Source organism: Pagrus pagrus (genome assembly GCF_965226575.1).
Source record: "Pagrus pagrus genome assembly, chromosome: 14".
Taxonomy (NCBI): Eukaryota; Metazoa; Chordata; class Actinopteri; order Spariformes; family Sparidae; genus Pagrus; species Pagrus pagrus.
This window is the reverse complement of record NC_140198.1, coordinates 4,177,198-4,201,416: the sequence shown is the minus strand read 5'-3', so window position 1 is coordinate 4,201,416 and position 24,219 is coordinate 4,177,198. Positions and strand designations below refer to the sequence as shown.

The window sequence follows — 24,219 nt, the reverse complement described above, 5'->3', positions numbered from 1 at the left end:
TGTCATCTAAATGTTAGAGGTTTTTTTTGAGTCATAACAGCCGTGAATATGAGCAGCTAACAGTGTTTTACCCAAAAGCAGTGATTCCTAAAAGCATTGCTGGTACTGCAGGTGGGCTGCGAGAGGTCATTAGCAATAAATAAATAAAATGTTTTTCATTTTCCATCTAGTCATTACATTTTAAATTACCCTAAGACGTTTCCATCTGGTGTTTGTTGCTGTTCTTTGGTTTAAGTTTAATAAGCTTATCAAATATTACACATTGTTAGATATTACACCAGGTAAGCTGATGATACTTGTGTACTTTTACTGCTGATACTTTAACTCCTTGTGTCTCTGTGTATCTCAGGTGAGTCGATTCAGTCCCTATGAATGGCAGGGTGACGACTCTGATGACGAAGATGAAACTCTGCCCTCCTCTGCCTCGCGACGAGCTCTGCCGACTTCATCCTCTGAGCTCTCTCCAGGTATCATCATCATCATCATCATCACTCGAAACCTCTTTATTCATCTTTTTTATTTTCATTCTTGTAATACATGAAAATGGATGTGTGTCTCAGGGTACTCCCAGAACCAGAACCAGAACCAGCAGAAAGACAAAGAGACTCCAGAATACACCAACGACTTTGGGATCTTTAACTCCCTCTGGTTCTCACTCGGCGCCTTCATGCAGCAGGGCTGCGACATCTCCCCCAGGTAGGACACCTGAGCGGTGCGCCATGTTGTGCCACGTCACACTACACTGCCCACGGCCAGCTAGGACACTCCAAAAGGAAACAATGAATATATACTGGTAAACAAGCACAACGGCAGTCATGTGAAGAATAAATGGCGTGTGCGCGGATAGAGGAACAGTGGAGACAAAAAGCAGAGCCAGGTTCTTGTCTCTGAACTCTCTTGAACCCGTCTTCCCTCCATTTTTTTCTCCTGATCATCGAAAAAATATTCCAGGCTCAGAGATGCTCCTCGCTTCAGGCTCTGTGAACACATTAATCCATCAATAATTACAGTATAACATATTAAATGGGCCGTTCTGCATAATGAGTACTCCTACAAACCCTAAACACAAAGACAGAATGTCCTCACTGTGTCGGTCCTCACAGAAACAGAAAGCACAAAGGCAGACTGGCATACATTTACACACAGATATACCATCAGCGACGTACAGCTCTTATTAGTGCAGACGTATCATCACACACACACAGACGTTATCATGAAACGCGTCCAATCCAGTGTGACGTTGCTGCCGGCTTCGTTGTATGTTAACAGCCGTGTGAAGGCCTGAGGCCGTTTCTATTCTGGATTTACTGCACTGTGTGTGTGTGTGTGTATGTGTACGTGTGTTGGTTATTTTGTCAGTGTGTATTTGTGTTTAGGTACAGTATGTATGAGTGTGTGTGTCACTGCGCTTTTTCGGTAATTATTTTCCTCACGACCTCATTAAAGCAATGTTCTGGACAAGTTCCCCCTATACATTATATACTATGTTGAACATGCAGGTAGTGTGTGTGTGTGTGTGTGTGTGTGTGTTTGACGGCCAGTCAGTCTCAATCTCAGTCATCATTTGCTTCTTTTACTTTTAATTACTTTAAGCGTTCTTGGTTATTGTCACCGCATTTCTCAATATTCTCAGAACTTTTACAAACCAAACAATCAATTGATTAATGGAGAAAATAAACAGCAGATGAATCCGTCATGAAAATAATCGTTAGATCGTTCAAAATGAGCTCCACCTCAACAATCCTGCTGAGTCATAATTTAATATATGACGGTCTAACAGTCACAGGGGACATCTTACTGCATTGAGTATTTTATTTTCCTAATTATACTTACTAATTTCACATAACATTTTCAATGCAGGACTTTTATTTGCAACAGAGTATTTTTATGGTTTGGAATTAGCACGAAGGATCTGAACTGATCTGATTTACATCTTCTTTGTTAAAATCACAGGAGCACGTAGTTAAGCTACAACCATGTCTCTGCACCCTCTTTAGCCATGTGTAGAGCCAGACCTCCTGGAGGAATAAACACCAGGAGTTACATCAGATTCTGCTCTGATCCGGAGCCGTTTACAGACAGGGGAGAGCTCAGAGATTACTTTTAGACTTTTGGGATTTATCTTCATTCCTGTTTATCAACCTGACTGCAGCAGAGATGATGTACTAATGTACAGTAAAGTAATCTGGCTGATTGCGGCGGATAAACACTGCAGGAGCAACGTGAATAATCACAAATGATCGTGCAGTCAAACTCGCTTAGCTGGAGATAATGTCTTAAAGTTTTATTCTTATTCGAGGTCAGTCTCCTTGGCAGACTTCCCTTTCCCAGAATTAGCGACAGATGACAAATGAAACGCATCGTTAGCTTGAGTAAACTTGTGGATTTATGTAGTTTGAACATTATTGGAAACATTTGGGATGATGTCAGTACGCAACTCAAAATATATAACAAAGGTCTAGTGTTTTTTTTTTGTTTTTTTTCAGAAATTCCAGGATTCCTGCATATTATACCTTTAAGTTTATGGACATTTTTACTATATGTAATAGCTGTGTACACTGTAAAAAAATTGAAACTGGCAAATACAATTGCATTATTTCAAGTCATTACAAATCTGGTCCCTGCAGGGAAGCTTAAAAACATCCTCGTATTGGAGTTTCTGTTGTTGTGAGGACTTTCTGTCACACACACACAAGCCCCCGTTTGTGTATGTGTGTCACGTAGGGTCACCTTTAGATGAACTGGTGAGGACCGGAGGGCTGAACAGTATCAGAGTGTGTGTGTGTGTTTTGTTTTTTTGTGGTGAATGTGTCGATGTCTTTGATGCTGATGTGAGGTATGGATGCTTGTGTTTGTGCGTTCCTGCAGGCAGAGCCATCTCTCCTCCTTTATTCACAGTCAGCAGTTACGCCTCAGTTGTCACACCTACTGTACGAAATAAAAAAAAAAGAGGAACACTTGTATTTTTTTTTTGTACAGTGATACAACAGTGTGCAGATGTTGCAGCAGAAGCCTCTCTGGTGATGTAATGTGTCTTCTGCTGGTCATGCTGGGAGTTACTTAATGGGAAAAAATGGCTTTGAGCGGCTAATTATTGTGCTGAGCGAGGCCTTAACCCCAACGGATCGGACCGTTTTTACTGAGCAGCTTCATAAGTCACACTGTGAGTCTCAACACAGTGTTTGGACCTTCCTGGGTAAATAACAAAATGGAGCTTGTGATTTATCAGTGTTCTCCCTCCTCGTTCTCTCCAGGTCTCTCTCAGGTCGAATCGTGGGAGGAGTTTGGTGGTTTTTCACCCTCATCATCATCTCCTCCTATACAGCCAACCTGGCAGCCTTCCTCACCGTGGAGAGGATGGTCTCCCCCATAGAGAGTGCCGAGGACCTGGCCAAGCAGACGGAGATTGCCTACGGTACCCTGGACGGAGGCTCCACCAAAGAGTTCTTCAGGGTGAGGACACATTGTTCATTGTTGTAGTTCCCTGTTTCTGGCAGAATCTGCCGTTATTCTGCAAGAGATGAAAAATAAAAATCTTTACTGTCTGTTCCTATTTAAGCGATCAAAAATAGCAGTTTTTGAGAAGATGTGGTCGTACATGCGGAGCGCGGACCCTACAGTGTTCGTCAAGAACACGAACGAAGGCGTGATCAGAGTCAGGAAGTCGAAGGGGAAGTACGCCTACCTGCTGGAGTCCTCCATGAACGAGTACATCGAGCAGAGGAAGCCCTGCGATACCATGAAAGTCGGAGGCAACCTGGACTCTAAAGGCTACGGAGTGGCCACACCTAAAGGATCTCCCCTCAGGTACAGGGGACAGTGAAAGTGGGGTCCATGTTGGCGTCCTGTTGTGTCTGTTTTTGTGTCAAATCAGGTCAGTCACAACCAGTTTAAACAGGTTGATCCACGTTATCAACACACTGCACATGTTAAATTATTAAACTGGGGTGTATTTTTAAAGAGAAATATTCTGTCATGAATTTTGATTTCATGGTTTTTCATCAAAGATGGATAAAAAATTAAGTTTATAAAGACAATTTAAATAAACAATGGGCTGTTCTGGGATCTAAAGACTAGTCACTGAGGTGCAGAGGTGTGGACTTGAAAATTAAAAGTTGCTCTTTGACCTTCAGGACGATGACTTTTGACTAAATGTGGACTTGAAAGAAAATCTCCCACATTCAGAGAGTGTGAGCTGGAAGTACAGACATCATTAGATTAATACCGATACCAGAATTTAGACCTGGCATTCACATCAATCCTCAGTGATCCAATCACAAGTGAACAGCTCTAAGTCTGTCACTTCAGACCTAGGATTGACACGCTTCCCTGGGTATCACTGATGGAAACAACCTCTTTTCACAAATTAAGAAATGTCTTCATGTATAACATTTGCTGAATTTACAAGTAGGCCCACATAATTTAAAGATTTGTCACAGACAAAATTGTTTATAAATGTCAAATTTCGTCAACAATAAAATGTTGTGTTCTTTCACAAATTGAGTGTAAATGGTGAAATCAGCTGAATCGGTGTGTTCAAACAGCTGCTAAATCCTAAATGTTGGCAGGGAAGACGCACTTTAGACACAGAAGCAGATGCTGCCACAAACTCACACTAACAACTTCATGTTTTGCATTAAATGCTAAATTTTCAAGAAGGCACCAATGATTTAGAATAAGTTGTAGCTGTTTCACAGTTAAGTGAAGCTGTTAAGTTTCTCCTCAGTCAACAACTCTTAAAATCATGCAATATCTTAAAGGAGTCTGGTGATATTGTGGTTACTAGTTCAGTGGTTGGGTAAACACCTGCTGCTAACATTGGCAGCTTAAGAGAGCCCAGAGTGTGTATTACCCATGAAATTAACTTCAAAAGAATGAATGAGAAAGCACTTGAGATTCTTGTTGTTAGATTGTGAACTAAGACGTGTTCAGGACTTCGAAACTGAAGTTCAGAGCTTGCAGCTTGATTTTGAACTTTGGGTCTAGACCTAAAACCTACCTGAGAGTTTGAAATTGATGACTTGGTCCCACCTCTGCACAGCAGTGAACACTGGTGTAACAAATCGCCTCACAGGACTCCAGGTTTAGAAACGACAACAAACTTCATATGTTATCGTTTCCCCTTTAAAAAAAACTGCATACATGAACAGATTTGGGTTTTCAGGCTTGTTAACTGTCTGTGTGTTTGTCTGTCAGTCTGTCTCACTGTCCGACTGTCAGTCTCTTAATCTGTCTCTCTGTCTGTCTTGTCTCTCTCCCTCTTTTGTTTGTCTTTGTCAATATGTGTGTTTTTCTGTCTGTTTGTCTCAGTGTTTCCGTCTGTCTGCCTGGTCGGCCTGTTTACTTGTCTGTTGTCATGTCATCTGTTGTGCTTGTCTGACTGCAAACCTGCCTGTCTCTCTGCCTCTACAATCACCAGAATACTAACAATGCTGCTGACATTCACATCTATCTATCTATCTATCTGTCTATCTATCTATCTATCTATTTCTCTCTACGAATGATGCTGTCAGATAAAAACAAGGCTGCCTTATTGACGTGTTTATTTGGCTGATTGTTCCAGTATTAATTAAATATTAGAACTGATAAAAAAAAAAAAAAGATAATTACTCCTGATCTGAATTTAAGTGAAAAATGATGAACCACAAATACACCCCCTTGCGACAATAGAGAAATACACTATACTCTCTACAAGTTACAGTACAGAAATCCACCCTGAATCACCACATTAACCAGAGTAAAGCAGCCACCCTGCTGATAAATCCTGAGCTCCATCAGAGCTGTTTTACTTCATACTTGCTTTTTACTGTTGGCAGAATATAGATTAACCTAACTCGCTCTAATAATTTTCCTATTTTCCTATTAAACCTACCTCTGCATGGCATGGTTATATACTTTATACCTGTATGATTACATGCAGTGCTTGAATAGGAAAATAATGACTTGTAAAAAGGAATCAGTTTAAATTTTGGAAATAAAAATGATCTTGAAGAGGGTTTGAAAAGCCTCAAAATGTAAGTCTCTGGTACCTGAAGACACGCACTGTCGTGGAACGCTGATATGATGTTGATATGACTGTGTAGAAGTGGTTTGCAGGTCTATTTTTGCTGAGAACTGCGCGACTGTCGCAGTAAAAATAGGCGAGACTCCGAATCTCTAGATGACGCATCACTGCAGCCTCGCTTGACAAGTGCGTGTTCCCACAGGCAGTGTGCTCAGCCGACACATTTTGAAAACATTTGAGGGTGTAGTTGCGTTTTAATTCAAGGTTTTAGTACTTCTTTCCCCACACACGTCACAAAATAAACCTTCTGGTAAACACCTTGAATCCCCTTAATAAACACTGAGCAGGATTCACCTAGTACCCACCGAGCCACGCCATGGCAACCATTAATATCTATTCAGTGTTGAAATGGTCGCTGGTCGACTGTAGGTGTTGACTTGGTTTTACTGGACACAGGGAAACTGTCTCCAAAGCTCATAGCACACCAATCAGACATTGTCCAACAACAGGAAACTTTCTAATGTTTGCAGTTGTCGTAGAGTGTATGTGAAGAAAAACTGCCCATCACACACGTATTAAACAAATCCAAACAAAACAGTTGACAACTGACAGCTCAAACTGTTTACTTCAAAAAATACCCCAAAATGTAGAGTGAAGAGGATATCTCCTCTAATTAAGAGACAGTTGTCGTACCACTGTGTTTGAAATTAGAAAGGTGTCTTCAAACATGCAATAAAATCTGGCTCATAAACTCACAACCAAAATAAAACATAAAAAAAACCCACTAAATCCTCAGCTCAGTTGAGCATGAAAGAAATTAAATTTGGCAGATATAATTTTTACCTGCCAGCAGCATTTGAAAGTCATGTTTCCCCCTCTCTCTGTTTCAGACATCACTGGACTTTGTCCATGTTCTTATCAGATGTTCTGTGAGAGAACATCTTGTTCTCATTCTTTCTGCTTCACATCAGCATTTTACAGCCAACCCAGAGTCAGAGAAAGGAAATTACTCCAAAGATGAGATTAGCACGCGCTGAATGTATTAATGTGTATGGTCGTTGTGAAATTAATCACTGGCAGCCGCGTGTGTGTGTGTGTGTGTGTGTGTAGCATCCAAGAACATCAATCAGTTTTACACAGACAGCGAAACAGAGGCAGCAAATTGGCTCGACATTCTGCCTCCGTGGTTAATTGGTTTCAGGTTTGTGTTAAAAAACAAACTGTAATGAAAACAAATTGTGACTAAATCTCACATTTTTGTCATCTGCTGTGCGTGAATTTACAGATGCAGAAAGCACAAAATCATTCACCATTTTTACAAAGAGGACGAGAAGAAGTCAGTTTTTGTGATCAGTTGCCTAGCAACAGTGTGGCGTTAAACCACTTGAATGCTAAACATATTTGGATGATCACCTTCGAGCATCAAAAACATTCACCAGTTCCAGTCGAACAGACTGTGCGCTCTGCCTCTGGGTTGACCCGCTCTCAGTAACTTTCAGCTTATGTTGCTGCCGAATCTGCTCAGACTTATTTTGACTATGCTATTCTTTAAAGTGGATAATTTGGAGAGTATTGTTCTAAACGGCTTAATTGAACTATGACCTGATAAAGATAATAATTTTGAGGTGTAGAATTGCATTCGCTACTTACACAACTTGGGCGCTGGGCATGAAAATAACGACTAGGGCTCAAAGTATTTTATTGTTAAGATGACACAATTTCATTAGCATGCAGTCTGCCTCAATTTCATACACACTAGGATAGTCTTAGGCTTGAAAATGACAAGAAAACACAATTAGACACGTCTTGGTCAGGGACTCCCTGTTTGTTTTCAAGGTCCAACATGACCATGCAATTTCAACCTGGCTATTTTATGTTTTACACTGATTTGTTAATCAAATGTAGTTTTCTTTGCGGTATATTTTTATCTACACGGTGCACTTCAGAACAAAACTCTCCTTCTGCTTTTGCCATCATGACATCAAATATTGTTCCTTCAAACTTGAGTACCCACAGTTGATCGCTCATCATTGTTTATTGTTCATGACCGAATATTAACTCATGTTTCCATGCGATCACCATAGAAACACCTCTGCTACCTTCAGCCAATCTATAGCTTTGATCATCACTGTTATGTAAAGGGGGAACAACAGGCAAATGTCGGGAAATGCAACATGGCAGGAAATTGACACCAGTGTAAACATTTAATTGTATATTCCAGATGGTATTTATGCCCACATTGGACTGTTGTTCCTCTTTTATGTGTCCGGAAAAGAATGGACATTAATGCAAGTTGAGGTTTGCTGCTCAGTAGTCAGTAACAGGATACATTTGCTGTCAGCCCAGACCGTATTGAAATGTTGTTTTAATTCGCTAGTAAACCCCACAGACAAGATTGGTCCTATGACAGCTGATCCTGGAGTAATTTTGCCATCCATCAATCCAATCGCACATCATAGACTAGATACATTCCTCAAGTGTTTTTTTTTTTAACATGCCAGTCCAAAGGGGGGATCCCCAAGTGATCCTAGACCAGTTGGGAAATGCAGTCTTCCCAGCAGGTCCAAGTTTTACCCATGGATGTCCTCCCAGTCTTTTGTGCTTGGGACATGTCCAGTTGAAAATTCCCAAAGAAGTGGTTCAATTTGGGGGAATTCCTGAACCATCAGAGTTCTTCATTGAAAGAAGAACAAAAAACAGCACTGAAGCCCTTTCGAGAGGGAAAAGATTTTTTCACTCTTCTCAGGTCTGGCTTTGTAAGAGTTTGCTTTCCCAACAGGTTCGACTGGTGGTAGTGCTCTCCTACTGTTGATCTGATTGGCTGATGTTAGTCTGTGATAGATGGTGATGGACAGATGGTTCATCCAATCACCAGCCAAGTGTTTTTTGACAGCTTCTGGGCCACTTACTTGATGGTTCTGTGTAACAAACCATCTGAAAAAGTTGAGGTCTGATCCCCAGGAGCTCACATGCAAGTACCACCTCAAGAATACTCCAGTACCGGACACTGGTATCACCGATTCAAGTTAGGTCTTCAATCAGAGACGAAAACCACGATCTGACCCTGTTATAGCAAGTGTTTGGTAGATTTGTCAGAAAAGACTCTGCTCCTTGAGGGAGCTCCAGATTCTTTCTGATCCCCACTTTGACACAAACATACATGGACATCAAACCTTAGTTAAGTCATCAACTCCAAAAACAAAATGAGAAGAAACAGCATTTTAAGAAGGTCTGGGTTGAAGAGCAGTGAACCTGTCCTTTAAAGAGCCTTTCATTTTATGATTACACTATTAATAACATGCCTGTCATAAGTAGATGTAATGATGTTGCTATCTTCCCTTTGGCAGTCCTCTGCTCATTAACACCTAGTTCCCTTTTATCCCTTATCACTATCATCCCCGTAGAAACCCTGTTAACTTGGCAGTATTAAAACTGAACGAGCAGGGCCTGTTGGACAAATTGAAAAACAGATGGTGGTATGACAAGGGAGAGTGCGGCCTCGGGGGAGGGGACTCCAAGGTCAGATCACCGTAACCCCAACGGGTAACGACGGGCAATGGTACACGGGGGTAACCGGCAACAACCCACAACTTAAATATCAAGCGTAAAACACTCCGGATGGCCCCAATGAGACTATAATGAAACCATCTGTTTGATGTAGCACTAACACTGGTGGTGATTTGATTCAGCAAAATGATTCAATCTCAGGCCTTGTTGAAGATATTTCTCACGTTCCTTTGATCCAGGGGGTATTTTACAAATCATAACTGCAGCAGGCTCTATTACCAGAAACCAGCTGTTTCTGCAAAATGCAGTTTGCAATCTGAAATTTTCACTAAACAAAACAAGCAGTGTATTTGCCGCCTGCTTTATGCAATCTAAGAGCCCTGCAGGACATTTATCTGTAATTTGCTAAGGACACTAATTTGTAAATCACAATTTTGTGTGTTATCTGTTTGGCTTCAATATTTTTCATACATTTGCCACAATGTTTTCCTAAACCTAACCACATAGTTTTATTACCTGAACCTTACGATGAAGGTACACTACGAGTGACGGTGTTACTTTTGGGAGTCGCTGCCAATCAATCTATTCAGTCCTTTACATTTAAGTGTGTGCTGTTATATTTATACTTATACAGTAGTATGTAGGCATTATAAAATTACGCATATGTACGATGTAGATAGTTTATATCGCAAGAGAGTAACTGATTAATTAAGCCTAGCTAACTGACAATAAACCAGGATAAAAAGTAAAATACCCCCTCTGGTCATCTTACCTCTGGAATCAGGTCCTTGTTTATAGCCAGTTTTGTCTCCATCCCCTTGAAAAGTTAAACTGCAGCAATCCTTCAACTTCCATCACAAAATAGTTGATATGTTTTCTGGTTTTTTCGGACAGTAAACCCAAAGATCCAAAGAGTGTTTTCAGCTCTTGCCGGTTACCCAAAGTGATATAGTAATACACATCTCGCACGTAGGGAGTCAGGACAAACTGAGCTAGATGGAGTATTAACGCATATCACTTTAATGCTGACATTTCCAGAACAGTTTTTATGTGTTATTGTGCCTGTTTTTCGTTTGATTTTGTTTTCTTTCTGTTATTGTTGTTGTTGTTGTTGTTGAGGTGTTCTCTGTAGCGTACCAAAGCATCTACACTACAAATGCCAGTTTTGCTAAAAACCGTTGTTGCTGCCGCTGCTGCTGCTGCAGCCGCCGCTGCCCTGTTGCTGTGCAGCTGAACAATAACATAAGATAACATGGAGGTGCATAATGTTATTTATGTTATTCCCACTCCCCCCTCCCCCTCCCTTCCTCTCATGGTTCTTTGAAGAATCCCAGTAAACCTAGCAGTACTGAAGCTCAATGAACAAGCCGTCTTAGACAAGTTGAAAAACAAGTGGTGGTATGACAAGGGGGAGTGTGGACACAAGGACTCCGGCAGAAAGGTCAGTTCTTGAGGTCGCTCGGCCTGGTCCCGAGGTCATGTGTTGGTTTACCCCCACCCACCTTACCCCCATCAGACCCACAACCCCACAACCCCAAACACTTCAGCAGGTACACTCTGAAAAGAAAAAGGGTTTCCAATTGTATTTCTCTAATTATGGTACAAAACGTTTTGTTTATTTCTAGTAGTAAAGGTATTTACAAAAGGTTAGCATCCTCCTATGCACTCGTAATAAAATAGATCCATGACATGGCACCGTCATTATGGGTCCTCTACCTGGACAACTATTTTCGCCCCAGGTGTTGAACTTAAATTTGGTACCTAATAAGATTAAGAAGTTGACTTTAACAACAGTTTAAAATCTTGTTTTTGCCGACCTCCAGTAGTTTTATTTCCACTTTGCTGCAGTGATGTCACAGTGTACTACAGGGTGTGTCAGTACATCACTGACGGGTCATCAAATATTGTCAGTATTTGACGACCTAGAAATGAGACTCAACAATCAACTATCTTTCTCCAGAATCACCTTCCCTGCTTTGATTGTGGTGCAACAACAACTTTCAGCTTCATTACTTCAAATTCAGATACAAAGTTTCGAGGCAAAGAAAAAGCAAATAAAGGGCACTGATTATCCAAACAATATTAGTTTGAGATGTTGTTTTTAGAGTTGTTGGTAGGTGAATTTTGTTAGTGTTGGACAGATCTTTCCCTTTGTTAACAGTCTTTATGCTAAGCTAAGCTAACTGGCTGTTAGCTCTAAAGAAACAAAAGTGGTATCATTCTTTCAATCTAACTCTCGGCAAGAAAGTAAATACAGAGTATTTCCAAAAATGGTGCCATTTTCCTTTAAGTTCAAAATGTTACGTACAAGTTTGATTACAATTTAAAATTTTCCAAATTCAGAATCAGCACCTTTTTGTAGTGAAGAACTTTTTGTTTTCAGAGTGTAACGCTGCTGCTCAGCTGACCGTTCTGAAGAGCTGGAGGATGAAATCAATCAAACATCAACACATTAAAATATTGATACTTACTGATGAAATGTGAAAACCTCATGACTCCAATTTGTACTTAAACTGAGAGTCTTCTGAAGCGCTGAGTAAACTTAATGAACTCAGCTGCCACAACACTCGTGACAACCTCTGCGTACAGGCAGATGAATTTATGCAAATTGATGAGAAAATGAGCCGGCCTTTAGCCGATTCTGACAAAGCAGACTTTTTGGAGATAAGGGGTTTTCATGTCTCCAGATCAGTCGATTTCTTCAGAGGCTTTTCTCTGCTCAGCCGTCCTTCAGTTCTCCAGAATACTCTGTGGTCAGCACAGTTCACTGAAGCAGCCGCAGACAGACAGACAGACAAGAGGAAAATGTGACTTTTTACATCACTTTTAATCGCAAATCCCCGCTGCCTTTGGCTGCCACATTTACATCTATATTTTTAGACTTTGTACAGTTCTCGAGTTTTGAAAAAGTTTTCAGGCATTTTTTTTTTTTTTTTTTTTTGTCTTTTAAAGAGAGAAGGAGCTATTCTGGCCCGGAAGAGAAGCCCCAGATTAAAGAGACATTATTTTTACACTCACATCAGATGTAAAAAGTCAGATTTATTTTCCTGTTTCTCTCTCTCTCTCTTTCTCTCGCTGTCACCCTACGTCTCTCTGTTTACGGCTGCTAACCAACAGCTGATGAAATTGAAGCTACTGACCACAGCTTTACCACCCCTCCTCTCTCTCCCCCACACACTCACACACACACACACACACACACTTGAACGCTGATGTTTTTGTCTCCAATCTGTCATGTACCTCCTGTTTCCTCTGAACTCGCTGTGCAACAGACCGAGACTAACAAACGGCAGAAAAACGTTCATCAGTCTGTCATCAGAGTGGCAGCGAGGAGGAAAGACTTAACGTCAGACTGAAAGTGCAGCCGTGAGACAAACATTTTAACTTTAACAAATAAGCACACAGAGGCAAAACAATGCAGATTATTTTTTTAAAAATCATGTTTTTCTCCTTCATGTTTTTTTGTATTCACATTATGTCGCAAGAAATAAGATACCAGGGAGACAATACGTGCTCTGTACCAAACTCTGAGAGATTTAGATTGTCACCCAGTTAATCTACCACTGATGGCGTTGTTAAAAACAATAAAATTACTTACTCACCTGGTCTGCTATGTGAGGGACGTTATGGTGCCAAATTTCTGTACCTGAAAGCTCTAAAATTATAAATTAAAGAGAGAGAGAGCGAGACGTCACCCCTGCAACAAGTCATAGTGAGTCAGGGCAACATGTCGAACCTGAGGAAACACCTGGTTAAACAGGTAGCTGGAAAGCCAGCTGATGTCAGCGCTCGTTCACGGAGAGTTGAACCGTCCTGCATGAACGTTACATCAACATCTTTGACGTTATCTTAGCATATTTACTAGTGTTAGCTCTGAAATTCCTCACCGACATGCTCTTTAGTACCCTAAAATAGCATGTGAGGTTTTTCAGTATGTCTGAATCTTTAGTATGAAACTACTATAGCTTGAATTGCAGACTAGTTGTGTAGAAAGGAAGCCGTGACAACAACAGAAATGTTGTGGTCAATGGTGTTTCTTCGTCTTTGGATCGAGCAGACTATCGCTGCCCTGTTTGTTTTTAATGCTCCTTTCAATAGTTAGTTATATTTTTCCAGATAATCCAATACTGTCTTGATATTTCATCAGTTTCTCCATTTTAGTGCACGGAGTAAAACCAGTTTCTTCGAACATCTTCCTCCTTTGAGGCAATGCCGGTCATCTTTGGTGACTTATTTTTTAAAACTGAAATGACATTTTTGTAATCACGGAGAGAGTCACGTTCTGAAAAATGGTGTTAGTTCAAATGTGAATTTACAAAACAAAACATTTTCAAAGTTATCAGCATCAGCGGAAAAAAAACACACTAACCTGAACAATTGTGCGTTAATTCTCATATTTATTTTCCTTTTTAAGAAGAAAAATAGTTCATGTTGATTTCAGTCTGATGTTAAAGTGTCTTTCAGTTTGATCGCATGAAAATAAAAGCTGAGAAACTGTCTGAGGATAACATGACCGTTTGGAGAGGAAATCCCTCTGATAGGCTGCCCCCCAACCTCACAACACTTCCTGATCATTGGAGAGAGGCCCCGCCCACTTTGAACAGGCTGCATGCTGTTGGATGAAGAAAGCTAAGTCACGCCCACTAAGTGATGCATGTGACAGAGGAAAACGCAGCGTCTCACGAGAAACAACCGATCAAATCCCTTTTTTTCTTAAAGATTTTGTTTTTCCAAGGACGTAACAGTAAACTTTTGGTTTTTTTTTTAACTTGCCTGTGATGAACAGCTCAGATATCACTGTTTTTAATTTACCAGTGAGGCAAATAAACCTGATGGTTACTACTTTATACCTGAATTTTAAGCATTCATTAAAATAAACAGTATATAGATTTATAAATATATATTTTACTTTTTACTTTTCCCTCACTGTTTTTGCATTTCTGTGCATGAAGTTGCATGTGACAGATGTTAAGATATGAATTGTCAAATGCTGTGATTGAGGGCAATGGAGAAGGTAATATTAGTTGTAGGAGATGATAAATTAAAGGGGTACTTCACCAATTAAGACTCGCAAGAGACGGATCAAAATTCATGCAGCTTTTAGTCTCTTGTATGGGTCAAGCTCTTAAAATGCTGGGTGCTACATGTCCCATAATGCAACTGGATAGCATTTGTTTTCCTCCATTCTATATTCCCATTAAATTATAACCTCAACTGAGCAATCATATCACATCTTGCCCATCAGACGGCTTTAAATACTGCAACTATTTTCACAGGCGGGCTGACAACCCGATTTAGATGTGTAAATTCAGCGGAGTGCCCCTTTAAATATTCATGTTTTTACTCTACAGTCACATGTTGTCTCTTTGTCACAGCATTTGAAAGTATAAACAGTGTCTGGTCAGTCAGAAAGATTGTATTTGTATTTTTATAAGCATTAAAGATGTAGTTCAAACTGTAGTGATGTCATGACTATCTGAACCACGATTGGTTGTCCCTGACTCCGCCTCTCTGCGCCGAATAGGACAAGACGAGTGCGCTCAGTCTGAGCAACGTGGCGGGAGTGTTTTACATCCTGATTGGTGGGCTGGGGCTGGCCATGCTCGTGGCTCTGGTCGAGTTCTGCTACAAGTCTCGGATCGAGTCGAGAAGAATGAAGGTGAGTCCAGTTTGATCCGCTGACACTTAGAAATAGTACCAATGACACATTTTACACAGTTACTATTAATTCATCGGGCAGTTAGGAACACGTGATTGATGAGGGATTATCACATTTTCAATATAGGGTCATTATTATATATATTAAAAATACCAAAAAGTGCAGAATGGCGCCAAGCTATGACATCACAAAGTCATGACTGGTCAGTTACATGACGATGTCAGATAGTGGTCGATACCGTTGTCAGGGAAGAAAAGCACTAAATAAATACTGTTACTTTGTTGAGTTTCAGTAAATAGACGTTTTCAGTCAGCTTCTGTTGCTCACTGTATCTGTACCAGTAGCTGCATGAGCTATGAATTAATACTTCTGGTACACGAGATCTGTGCATCACATCACAGTGGTTCTCTATAACGCAGACCCCCAGCAGCCACAGGCGGGATCACCACCGTCACCGCCATCTGAAAGTGCATCGACTGAACTCTACTTATCTGACACTCTGCTCCCGAGCTCCTCTTTATCGCCGGCGTCTGTATGTGATGAAACTGCAGTCGCCTCATTACAGGCGGCGGCGGTTTCTACGGAGACTTTGATGGGCTGCTCAGAAGGAACAAACAAGTCATTAGAGCCATTTTCTCCACAGCAGCAGCACCAGTCCGTTACTCTCATCTCTGCTGGACTGTTGTTATTCTCTTCACATGTGCGTCTGAGCACAAAGACTCAAACCCCCTCGCTGAAGGCGGCGCTGACACAACATGTGTGGAGGATTTCATCAGTCAGAGCAGATGGAGGGCTGTGAGAGCAGGGTTACACTGCGGTTACCTGCTGCAGAGGTGGAGGAGAGCTGCGGCACACACGGGACTAATAGTCAATACAGAAATATACCATCAAACATTCTCTCCTGATACATTATTGATAATCGGGCATTAATATTACAACACTGTGCGTTCGTTTGTAGAGGAGGAATGAATCTTTACTCACTGCAGTTGTTTTAATAGTGACAACCTTGTAGCTGTTCTCTGCGGTTTGTTTATTATAACATCAGTGTACATGCTGTTCTGTTTACACTGTAACAAGACATTAAGTTAAACCCTTTCAAGCAGAACTGAAGGCTGCCGTCTTCATCTCACGCAACAAATAAGACAGACGATTTAGCATTTCTTGGACCCTCGACAGTGAAGCGTAAAGTTCACCTCGAGGGCGGCGACAGAGGAAGAAGCAAAAGGTCGACGTTATAAGACTAAATTGGCGTCAAACCCAAGAACAATAACTATAAATTTAAAAATCATTCCAACTCAGGTGGTTGGCTCGGTCCAAACCACGACTAATACGATAACGGCAGCAGCGGGCAATCGAAAATCCACCCGTGTAGTGCTTATTATTTTCTCCGTCTGTTCATCGGTTGGTTGTCAGTTAGTCAGTCAGGATCAATGCATTATCCAATGCATTGATCCTGATCAGGTGTATTTAGATGGCTGGAATCTATGATGTGAGTGAGTACAATTTGACGTGGATCCAAATAAGAATCCAGATCTAGAAGATTTAAATATTTTTTATTTGATATTGGATTCAGTTTGATTGAATTAAAGGGGACTATTAGGCCTTGGCTGAGGTATGCGCTCTACTGAGTGACATTCTAGTTTATATAAGCTATGTGATGACATTTTTGTGAAAGCAATGATGAGTTAAAGCAAGAAAGTTGCCAATTGCCGGTTTGAATTGAAGAAAAACAATTACATTTCAGGTGCTTCTGGGAGATAAAGCATCAACAGGGATCGCAGTAAGTTACAGAAGAGTTAACATTTCGATAAGGAACACATTACAGCTCACTATTTAGTTACCGTGTGAACTAAAATGTTTTGTATCCAGGACATTTACTCATTAAATCTGCTGTGTGTTGTTGTAACAGGTGGCTGCTCTTACCGCAGGCTGTAACATTAACAGGCTGTGTGCAGAGACAGCTGTACCGTTGTGTTTTGACAGCACATGTGACAATAACACCCTCTATTAAAGTGAGCATGATGGGCGAGGGACCAAAGAAAGATCGAGATGAGGTCCAGGTGTTGACAGTGATGGAGGTGTACTGAGCTGGATTGTAAAGTGTTACCTTGGAGCTGAAAGCGGGAGGGAGGCGAGTGTTTGACTCTGTTGTTCAGATGTGAAGAGCGCCGGCTCGGAGGTGTTGTGGGTGTTAGAGCTGCTCCAGTAAATGAATAAACCAGGGATTTATTTGTACCAATCTTCTTGACGACTGCTGATGCCGAGCGGCGAGGGAGCGTGGGAGCCTCAGAGGCCTGATACAGGATATTAACTCTGGATCCACATCATTAGTTTCCCTGAGAGGAGACACAGACAGAGAGCTCTGCTATTCAAAAACAACTTTTACTGTTATTACTGTTGGTGATGAATGAGCACACACACACACATATTTTATACTTAAGACTCAGATTTCCAAAACCTTCAAAATTTTACACTCGGTACTGAAGGAGTTTTGTGACGCGAGGCGAAGATACAGAGTTAGGTGAACGAGACAGGTGCTCACAGGTGTTTTTGAAACAACAGGAAGCTCGTTAATGTCGTCTGGTTGCTGGTTTGCAGCTGTGACCTAATGGAGGCGATAAAGGTAGTTCAACCTGATTGCTGCAGTTTGCATCAAAAATCGTGTAAAGGCATGAAACGCATAATTTTAGGTTCAATGTGACTTAAAAATGAATTTATGCTCCTTAATGTGTGAAAACAGTTTGTCTATCTTGAACGATGTAAGTGTAACTACCCACATCAGAGTCAAGACTTTGTGACAACAACAAACACGGTGGACGAGTTCGTTAGAGGAAGCGTTTTAGACGGCAGATGTCTGTGAGGCCATGTTGCAATGCATTTGCAACATGTGGACGGAAATCCTCTTCACTGACATTACAAAGGAGAGAAATTAACAAAGAACGCCCTCTGAAACGCTCCCAGCTGGATATTGAGGCCACGTGGAGGTCGAAACAAAACAGCACGACACACGCCAGGTAACAAACGTACGCAGTGGAGTCAAAGGGAAAACCGTCCTGGACTTACCGGGAATCGGGATTGGGCTGCCGACTCTTGCTACCAACCTTATGACCCTTCCTCTATCTCCAGCCTGAAGATAAACATTTCACTGTCGAGACTCTGAGAGGTGTCGATTTTCAATTCTTTTACGTTTCAACAGGAAATCCATCAAACAAGATGCTCCGAAAAGACAGATTTTTGATTATTTTCAAAGATAATATCTATGTGAGACTCACCTGTTAAATATAAAAACTGTATTTCTCTCCTGAGTCTGAGGAGCTGAACGAACTCGCTTCACTGTCTGTTAATCAATTTGTCTTTAATTTTTAACTCCTTTTCTCCTCCTCTGTCTTGCAGGAGCTCATCGATGCCGCCATGATGAGCACCAGCCTGGTGGGCGGAGGAGCAGGAGGAGGAGGCGCATTGGTGGGTGGTTTTGTAGGAGGAGGTGGAGGAGGAGCGTCAGGGCTCGGAGGAGAGAACGGCCGCGTGGTCGCGCACGACTTCCCAAAAGCCGGAGGTCAAAGTTTACCCTGCATGAGCAAAGCTTCCGGCCTGGGACTGTCCTCCACGGGCATGTGATCAAAACCAAGACTCCTGATTGGACGGGACGTTCCGGCCTGTCTGTCTGTCTGATGGTGAGGAAGTAAGAGGAAGATAGAGGAAGGAGAGGAAAGACAAGAGATAGGGAACTGAGCAGAGGTGAGAGAAAAATATGTTTTGTCAGGCAGGCAGAAGGACGTTCACGTTCAACAACAGAACTCTGATGAACAGAGAGCACCTGAACACAACACCTGAGCTCCTGCAAGACGAGCGCCTGGGCTTAACGAACTACAAACAAACTGAACTCTTTTTCTACGAGCGTTGTCTTAAACTAAACTCCTCTTCTGCAATAAAAGAACCCAGGAGGGGAAACTAAAGTTTTTTTTAAAAACTTCCTAACGCACCCACCGTTCTTCTTCTTTACCCCGACCCCGCCCTTCACTCGTCTCCTCTTCCTCCAGTTCAGCAGAAAGCTTTGTCACGTTCACGCTGAATGCCACTTTGAATCCTGAGAAGGTCGGAGAAGTCAGAATTTGAGCATGTTAAAATTTTTTAAACACGGACGAACACTTGTGTTGGTGATGAGACGTTTGCTGATAACATTCAGGAGAACACCAGAGGCCTGTACTACGAAACATCACACCCAGGATGTGTCTGTTATCTGGCTTCACTAACCTGGACAATCACAACCAAGTAAGCGGTGACACGAAGGTTGTTATCAACTCGACATGTCAACCCGGGTTTCCACATTCAGCCACGAGTGCGCTCACGTGAAAGGGAGGTGTTTGCAGAATACGGCCGGTCACAGACGTGGACAGATCTACTGACAGCAGATCAGAATTAATTGTTTTTTTAGTTTTTTTGGTGTGTGACGAAACAACAACAGGTTGCTGTAAAGTTTCAAGATTTAAAGGGGCTCTGTGAAACTTCGTCCTTAGTTTACGTCTAAACTAACATTAGCTACCGTTGCTCTTTGTTAGCAGAGCGAAGAGAGGCACCGACTGTCACCAAAATCTGCCGACAGTCCAGCTGCATTAAACAACTTCAACAAATCGAGACCAAGAGAGACGGGGAAGGTCTCATTTTTCACGTCACGTTACAATCCGCTTACACATGGTCAATAAAAACGTACTACATACATGTGATTACTACAAGTTGTTACATAGAGCCTCTTTAAATCATAAATGTGTTCAGGATTTCAATGATAGATACAGTGGGAGCTCGACACGCTGCAGCTAAAGAAAAAACTAAGAATTATTTTTATTATCAATTAACCTGCCAGTTATTTTCTCAATTAATCGATTAGTTTTTTGGTCTATAAAAAAAGATTTGATGTTTAACAGTTTAACAGTTTAAAATCCCCAAACTTTTCACTCATATCGAGCTTTTTTCTTGAAAAACAAACAAATATCGAAACAGTTTATAACATCAGATACATTTTGAGTCGGCTGACCGATCAGTGAATCGACTAATTGTTTCAGAACTGAAAAAAGTTTTTACTGTTGCTTGCATTCTTCCTGCATTGACAAAGGAGTGAACATATGTTTGGGTTTTTGTTTTCTCTATTTGTTGTCTTAAGAGCTCCGTAGAAACGAAAACACTAAATGTCCACATGATCACACGCGATGAAACTGAAACTTTTTATTTCATCAAATGTCTTTTCGGGCAGCAGACGTCGACTCTGTGGAGTCTCGTTCGCAAAGTTTAAATGTCTGACATACAGTATTTCCTCCGACGGTGGCTGAAGCCTTTAATTAGCTCAGTCACCTGCAGATGGTACCAGGCCTTTATTTTCTATTCCTTCTGTTTTAAATATATATATAAATATATTTGGTCATATATTAATGTGAAGCCTCCTTCATGTATCTGTTTCAAATTAAACAATAATAAAATAGGACAGTAACAGTTAACCAGGATCAGATCGTTACATTTATTTAACTTAAGCAATAGAATTGAACATTATCACTACTCATTATTACCTACATTATTATTATTATTCAGTTGTCAGCAACATTATATAGAGCAGGAACCAGGAGTATTTAAGACCCGGCATTTATTTGAGGTTATACTGTTATACTGACAGTTTGGAGCCCACAAACTTTTTCAGAAGATCTTTGGCCAAGACACGACGCTGTTTGCACCGCTCGGTAAACTCACAGGTGGAAACTGTTCTTAATCGCTATCGGGGTGAATTTTCCTTTTAAATCTGAGGTTAAGTGGCGTTTAGTGTCGTGGTTAATCTGCTCTGTCCTGTGGTTAAAAAGACTGAAAGAACAAAGCTCATCGTGGCGGGTCAAGGTCCGTTTCTTCTGTGTTTCCTCCTGGACCGAACACACGACGAAGCAGCAGCGCAGTTTTTATACTCTGAAACTGAACAAAAATCAGGAATAATACGTTCACATTTGTATGATATGAATGATACATGTGCCGAACTACACTTGTTTGTCTAAATAATGTTATTTTTAATTGATTTTTCAGTTTATGGTTCAGATCAGTTACTCTATTTAATAAAAACTCTTAACTTATCTCGACTTTTGTAGTTTTTTCCCTGTCTGGTAACGATGAATCCTGATGTCGATGAAACAATTTAAAATGAAGCTTTCAACCATATTGCAGCTCATCATCATTCATCAGCAAATGTCTGCTCATGTTTACTTAACTTAAATTACGTGTACTTTACTTTTTTAAGTCTTTATTTCTAAAAAGGGACAGTGTACATTACTCAAAATCAAACAAATGTAAACGGCAGCTGAACGGCAAGTTTTCACAAACTTCGTTAAACTGCTTTGGCAAATTTTTAATTATCGGTGCCCCCTTGTAAATTCAGCATTAAGAACAAAACATTAAGATGTCAGTTTGTCGCAGCATCGATGTAAACGATGCTGAAACAAACCGATTGTTTTCGTGTTTAAAATGCTTCCTGTCTGCTTCCGTCTTCCCGCAGCTGTTTAACACTGTTTCAACTGATTTCACCATTTACACCAAATTCATTAAAGATTATAACCAATTGACTGTTAACATGTCAGATTTTATAAATCCAGTAATGAGTAACTAATATAGGCTACTTCTTTGGAGAAAGAAGAAAGTAGAGAAAATCACCAGACTCCCTTTAAAAAACACTCAATTTTGAGACTTGAGCTGGCCACTTATGATCGGATCACTCAGGACGGATGGTTAAACCAAACACGAACAGCCCTCAGCTATTATATTATATTACATTACATTACATTATATGATATTATATTATATTATATTAGTTTATTCAGAGACCCCCACAAAGCTCAGATCATAACTCGAACCATGCTGCTGTAGAGTCTAATACTTTCTGAGTGGGTACATGGTGTAAAAAGTTTGAGAAACACCGCTTTAGGCAAGGCAAGTAAATAACACAGTGCCATTCATGCAGAAGGCCATTCAAAGTGCTTAACAGGCGCAGAAATACATAAAAAGAGAAATACGGCGTTAGATTAAAATGTTACTAAAAGACAATAAAGCAAAGGAGGTTATCAAACAGAGTTCTGCTGGATTTTGATCGATATCCGGCTGTCCTCACACCCTGCAGTGTCGTCATCCTTAAATCGCTTTTCTAACCATGGCGAGTTGGGTAAAAAAAAAAGAATATTTCCTCATCTGTCATGTTATAAAACCTCATGAAATAATTTGTTGATGCTCTGAAGCCACAGGGCGACACCAGATGGGAGGTTAAATCAGATTTTATCTCCCATTTCCAGCTCCACATGAGACGCATTAGAAGTCTTTATTTCAAATCTATTGATGGTGAAAAAAAAAAAATCCTCTCTAAAGACGGCACAGCTCCGTCAGATGAGGCGGCGAGATATCCAGTCTCTCCAGTTTAATTATCTGCCGTGACCAATCGGCAGAAATGACACTTTTTCTGCAGTCGGCTGAAAGATGTAACGTGGTGATTGAACCTCTGCACAAGTTTTTTTTTTTTTTCTTCTCTCAGCTCTGAAAGAAAAGTTGCTGAAGTGACAGCAAATATAAAAACACCGTTTGATGAAATTGGACAGCAGGAGCGTCTCTGATGAGCAGCACTCCAAAAAAAACCACTTTAGAGACGCTTGACAGCAAAAATGTGGCCACGATGGAGAAACCGAGTCAGATCAGAGAAATCTCGCGCCGGTATTGAAATGATAATGTGACGAGAGGCGGGAGAAGCTCAACCTGCCAACACGTCAGCACACATTACTGAAGAAAATCACCCCGCAGAAAAGTACGAAGCATCAACACGATCAATACGGAGCTTCAGGAACGTGAAACTAGCTTTCTGAAATCTGACAGCAGCCAGACGCCTCCTCAGGAAACTACAGTCCTTCAATGTCGCTGAGAAACTTTCATTTCTGGGACATGATTACCAACGATGGGAAGGAGATCGATTCGTTTATTAAACACGTCTGGCTCGATAATTGATTTGACATCTGATTCGGTAGAAAAGGTCGACGAAGAAATGACATTTTTCTCCATCAACACTGACTCCAGAGTTTATAACTCAGTCGGGAACTGTAATCTTTATAAACACTAATCTGCATGTGAATGAAAAGGGCGAGACTTTTGGTTTCTGTTTGTAGGCCGAGTTTCCTGGCTGCAGGCAAACAGTCTGCTTGGAGAGTAAAAGAGGCGTTGGCTGAACAAACCTTTCATTTTATCGTCTGAGGAGGATTTAACTTTTTGTTGCCTTTCTTAAAAATTCATCAGTTTTCCTGTGCAGATAGAAAAACAGGAGATTCCTCGTAGTTCACAGAGATCGGCTAAATCGTCAGACGATAGCTGATGGTCGATTGTTCCCCCAGTATATCACTGTAAACACAACTGTGTTACTATTAATATCACATTTAAAAGCACTTTTGCAGTCACAGAACGGTTTTAGGGGGCTGAGACGGTGAATCTCCTGTGATTTTACAACCCCCGAGAGGAAAAGTAGGAGTCTCCCGGATAAAATCTGGAGGTTTGGCAGGAATGTCGCTGTCGTAGAATAACTTTTTTACCAATAATGAAATAAAATACGGAGAGAATCTGACCAACACAATCTTTTTATACGCTTAGGGTTTGCCCGTTTTATCCCTCCGTCGTACTTGTTTTACACCAACGGGGCCCGCTTTTATTTTTCCTCATACGAGTCACAACTGACCAATAACACAAGTTTCCCCATCTCCAAATCCAAAAGGTGCTTTTACCTGTACCTTCCTCCCTACTCAGGTTCCTGGGGGGATATTGGCTCACTACTTATCCTTAATTTGGCAAAAACAAAGTTATCTGTCGAAGTAGATCTCTGAAAATCTTGCATGAGCACTCGTTATCTTTGGAACGGACGGTGTTTGCAGCTGAGCATTAGTCTCTGAATCCTTTGTTAGCATATTTAAATTCCTTTTGTTTTAAATCACTTGTAAAGCACTTTGAATATCATTTTGAGTTGTTTGAAAGGTGTTATATAAATAAATGTGATTGATTA

At 40.9% G+C, this 24,219-nt stretch overlaps 1 protein-coding gene across 6 annotated transcripts in view; it reads left to right on the top strand.

The window, feature by feature from the left end:
• LOC311269629 (glutamate receptor 1-like) overlaps positions 1 to 21,274 on the top strand; it is a 63,070-nt gene extending 41,796 nt beyond the window's left edge. For 4 of the 6 annotated variants that reach the window (XM_084373904.1, XM_084373906.1, XM_084373908.1 and 1 more), the window contains 7 exons: positions 350 to 467; positions 561 to 696; positions 3,255 to 3,453; positions 3,560 to 3,807; positions 9,409 to 9,523; positions 15,036 to 15,170; positions 18,564 to 21,274. In XM_084373904.1, the coding sequence (XP_084230030.1) occupies positions 350 to 467; positions 561 to 696; positions 3,255 to 3,453; positions 3,560 to 3,807; positions 9,409 to 9,523; positions 15,036 to 15,170; positions 18,564 to 18,788 (1,176 nt within the window). In that variant the 3' untranslated portion in view covers positions 18,789 to 21,274. Of the gene's footprint in view, positions 1 to 349; positions 468 to 560; positions 697 to 3,254; positions 3,454 to 3,559; positions 3,808 to 9,408; positions 9,524 to 10,837; positions 10,953 to 15,035; positions 15,171 to 18,563 lie in introns of those variants that run through there. The other 2 variants (XM_084373905.1, XM_084373909.1) reach the window with 2 other exon arrangements.
• Positions 21,275 to 24,219: the final 2,945 nt, after the last annotated feature.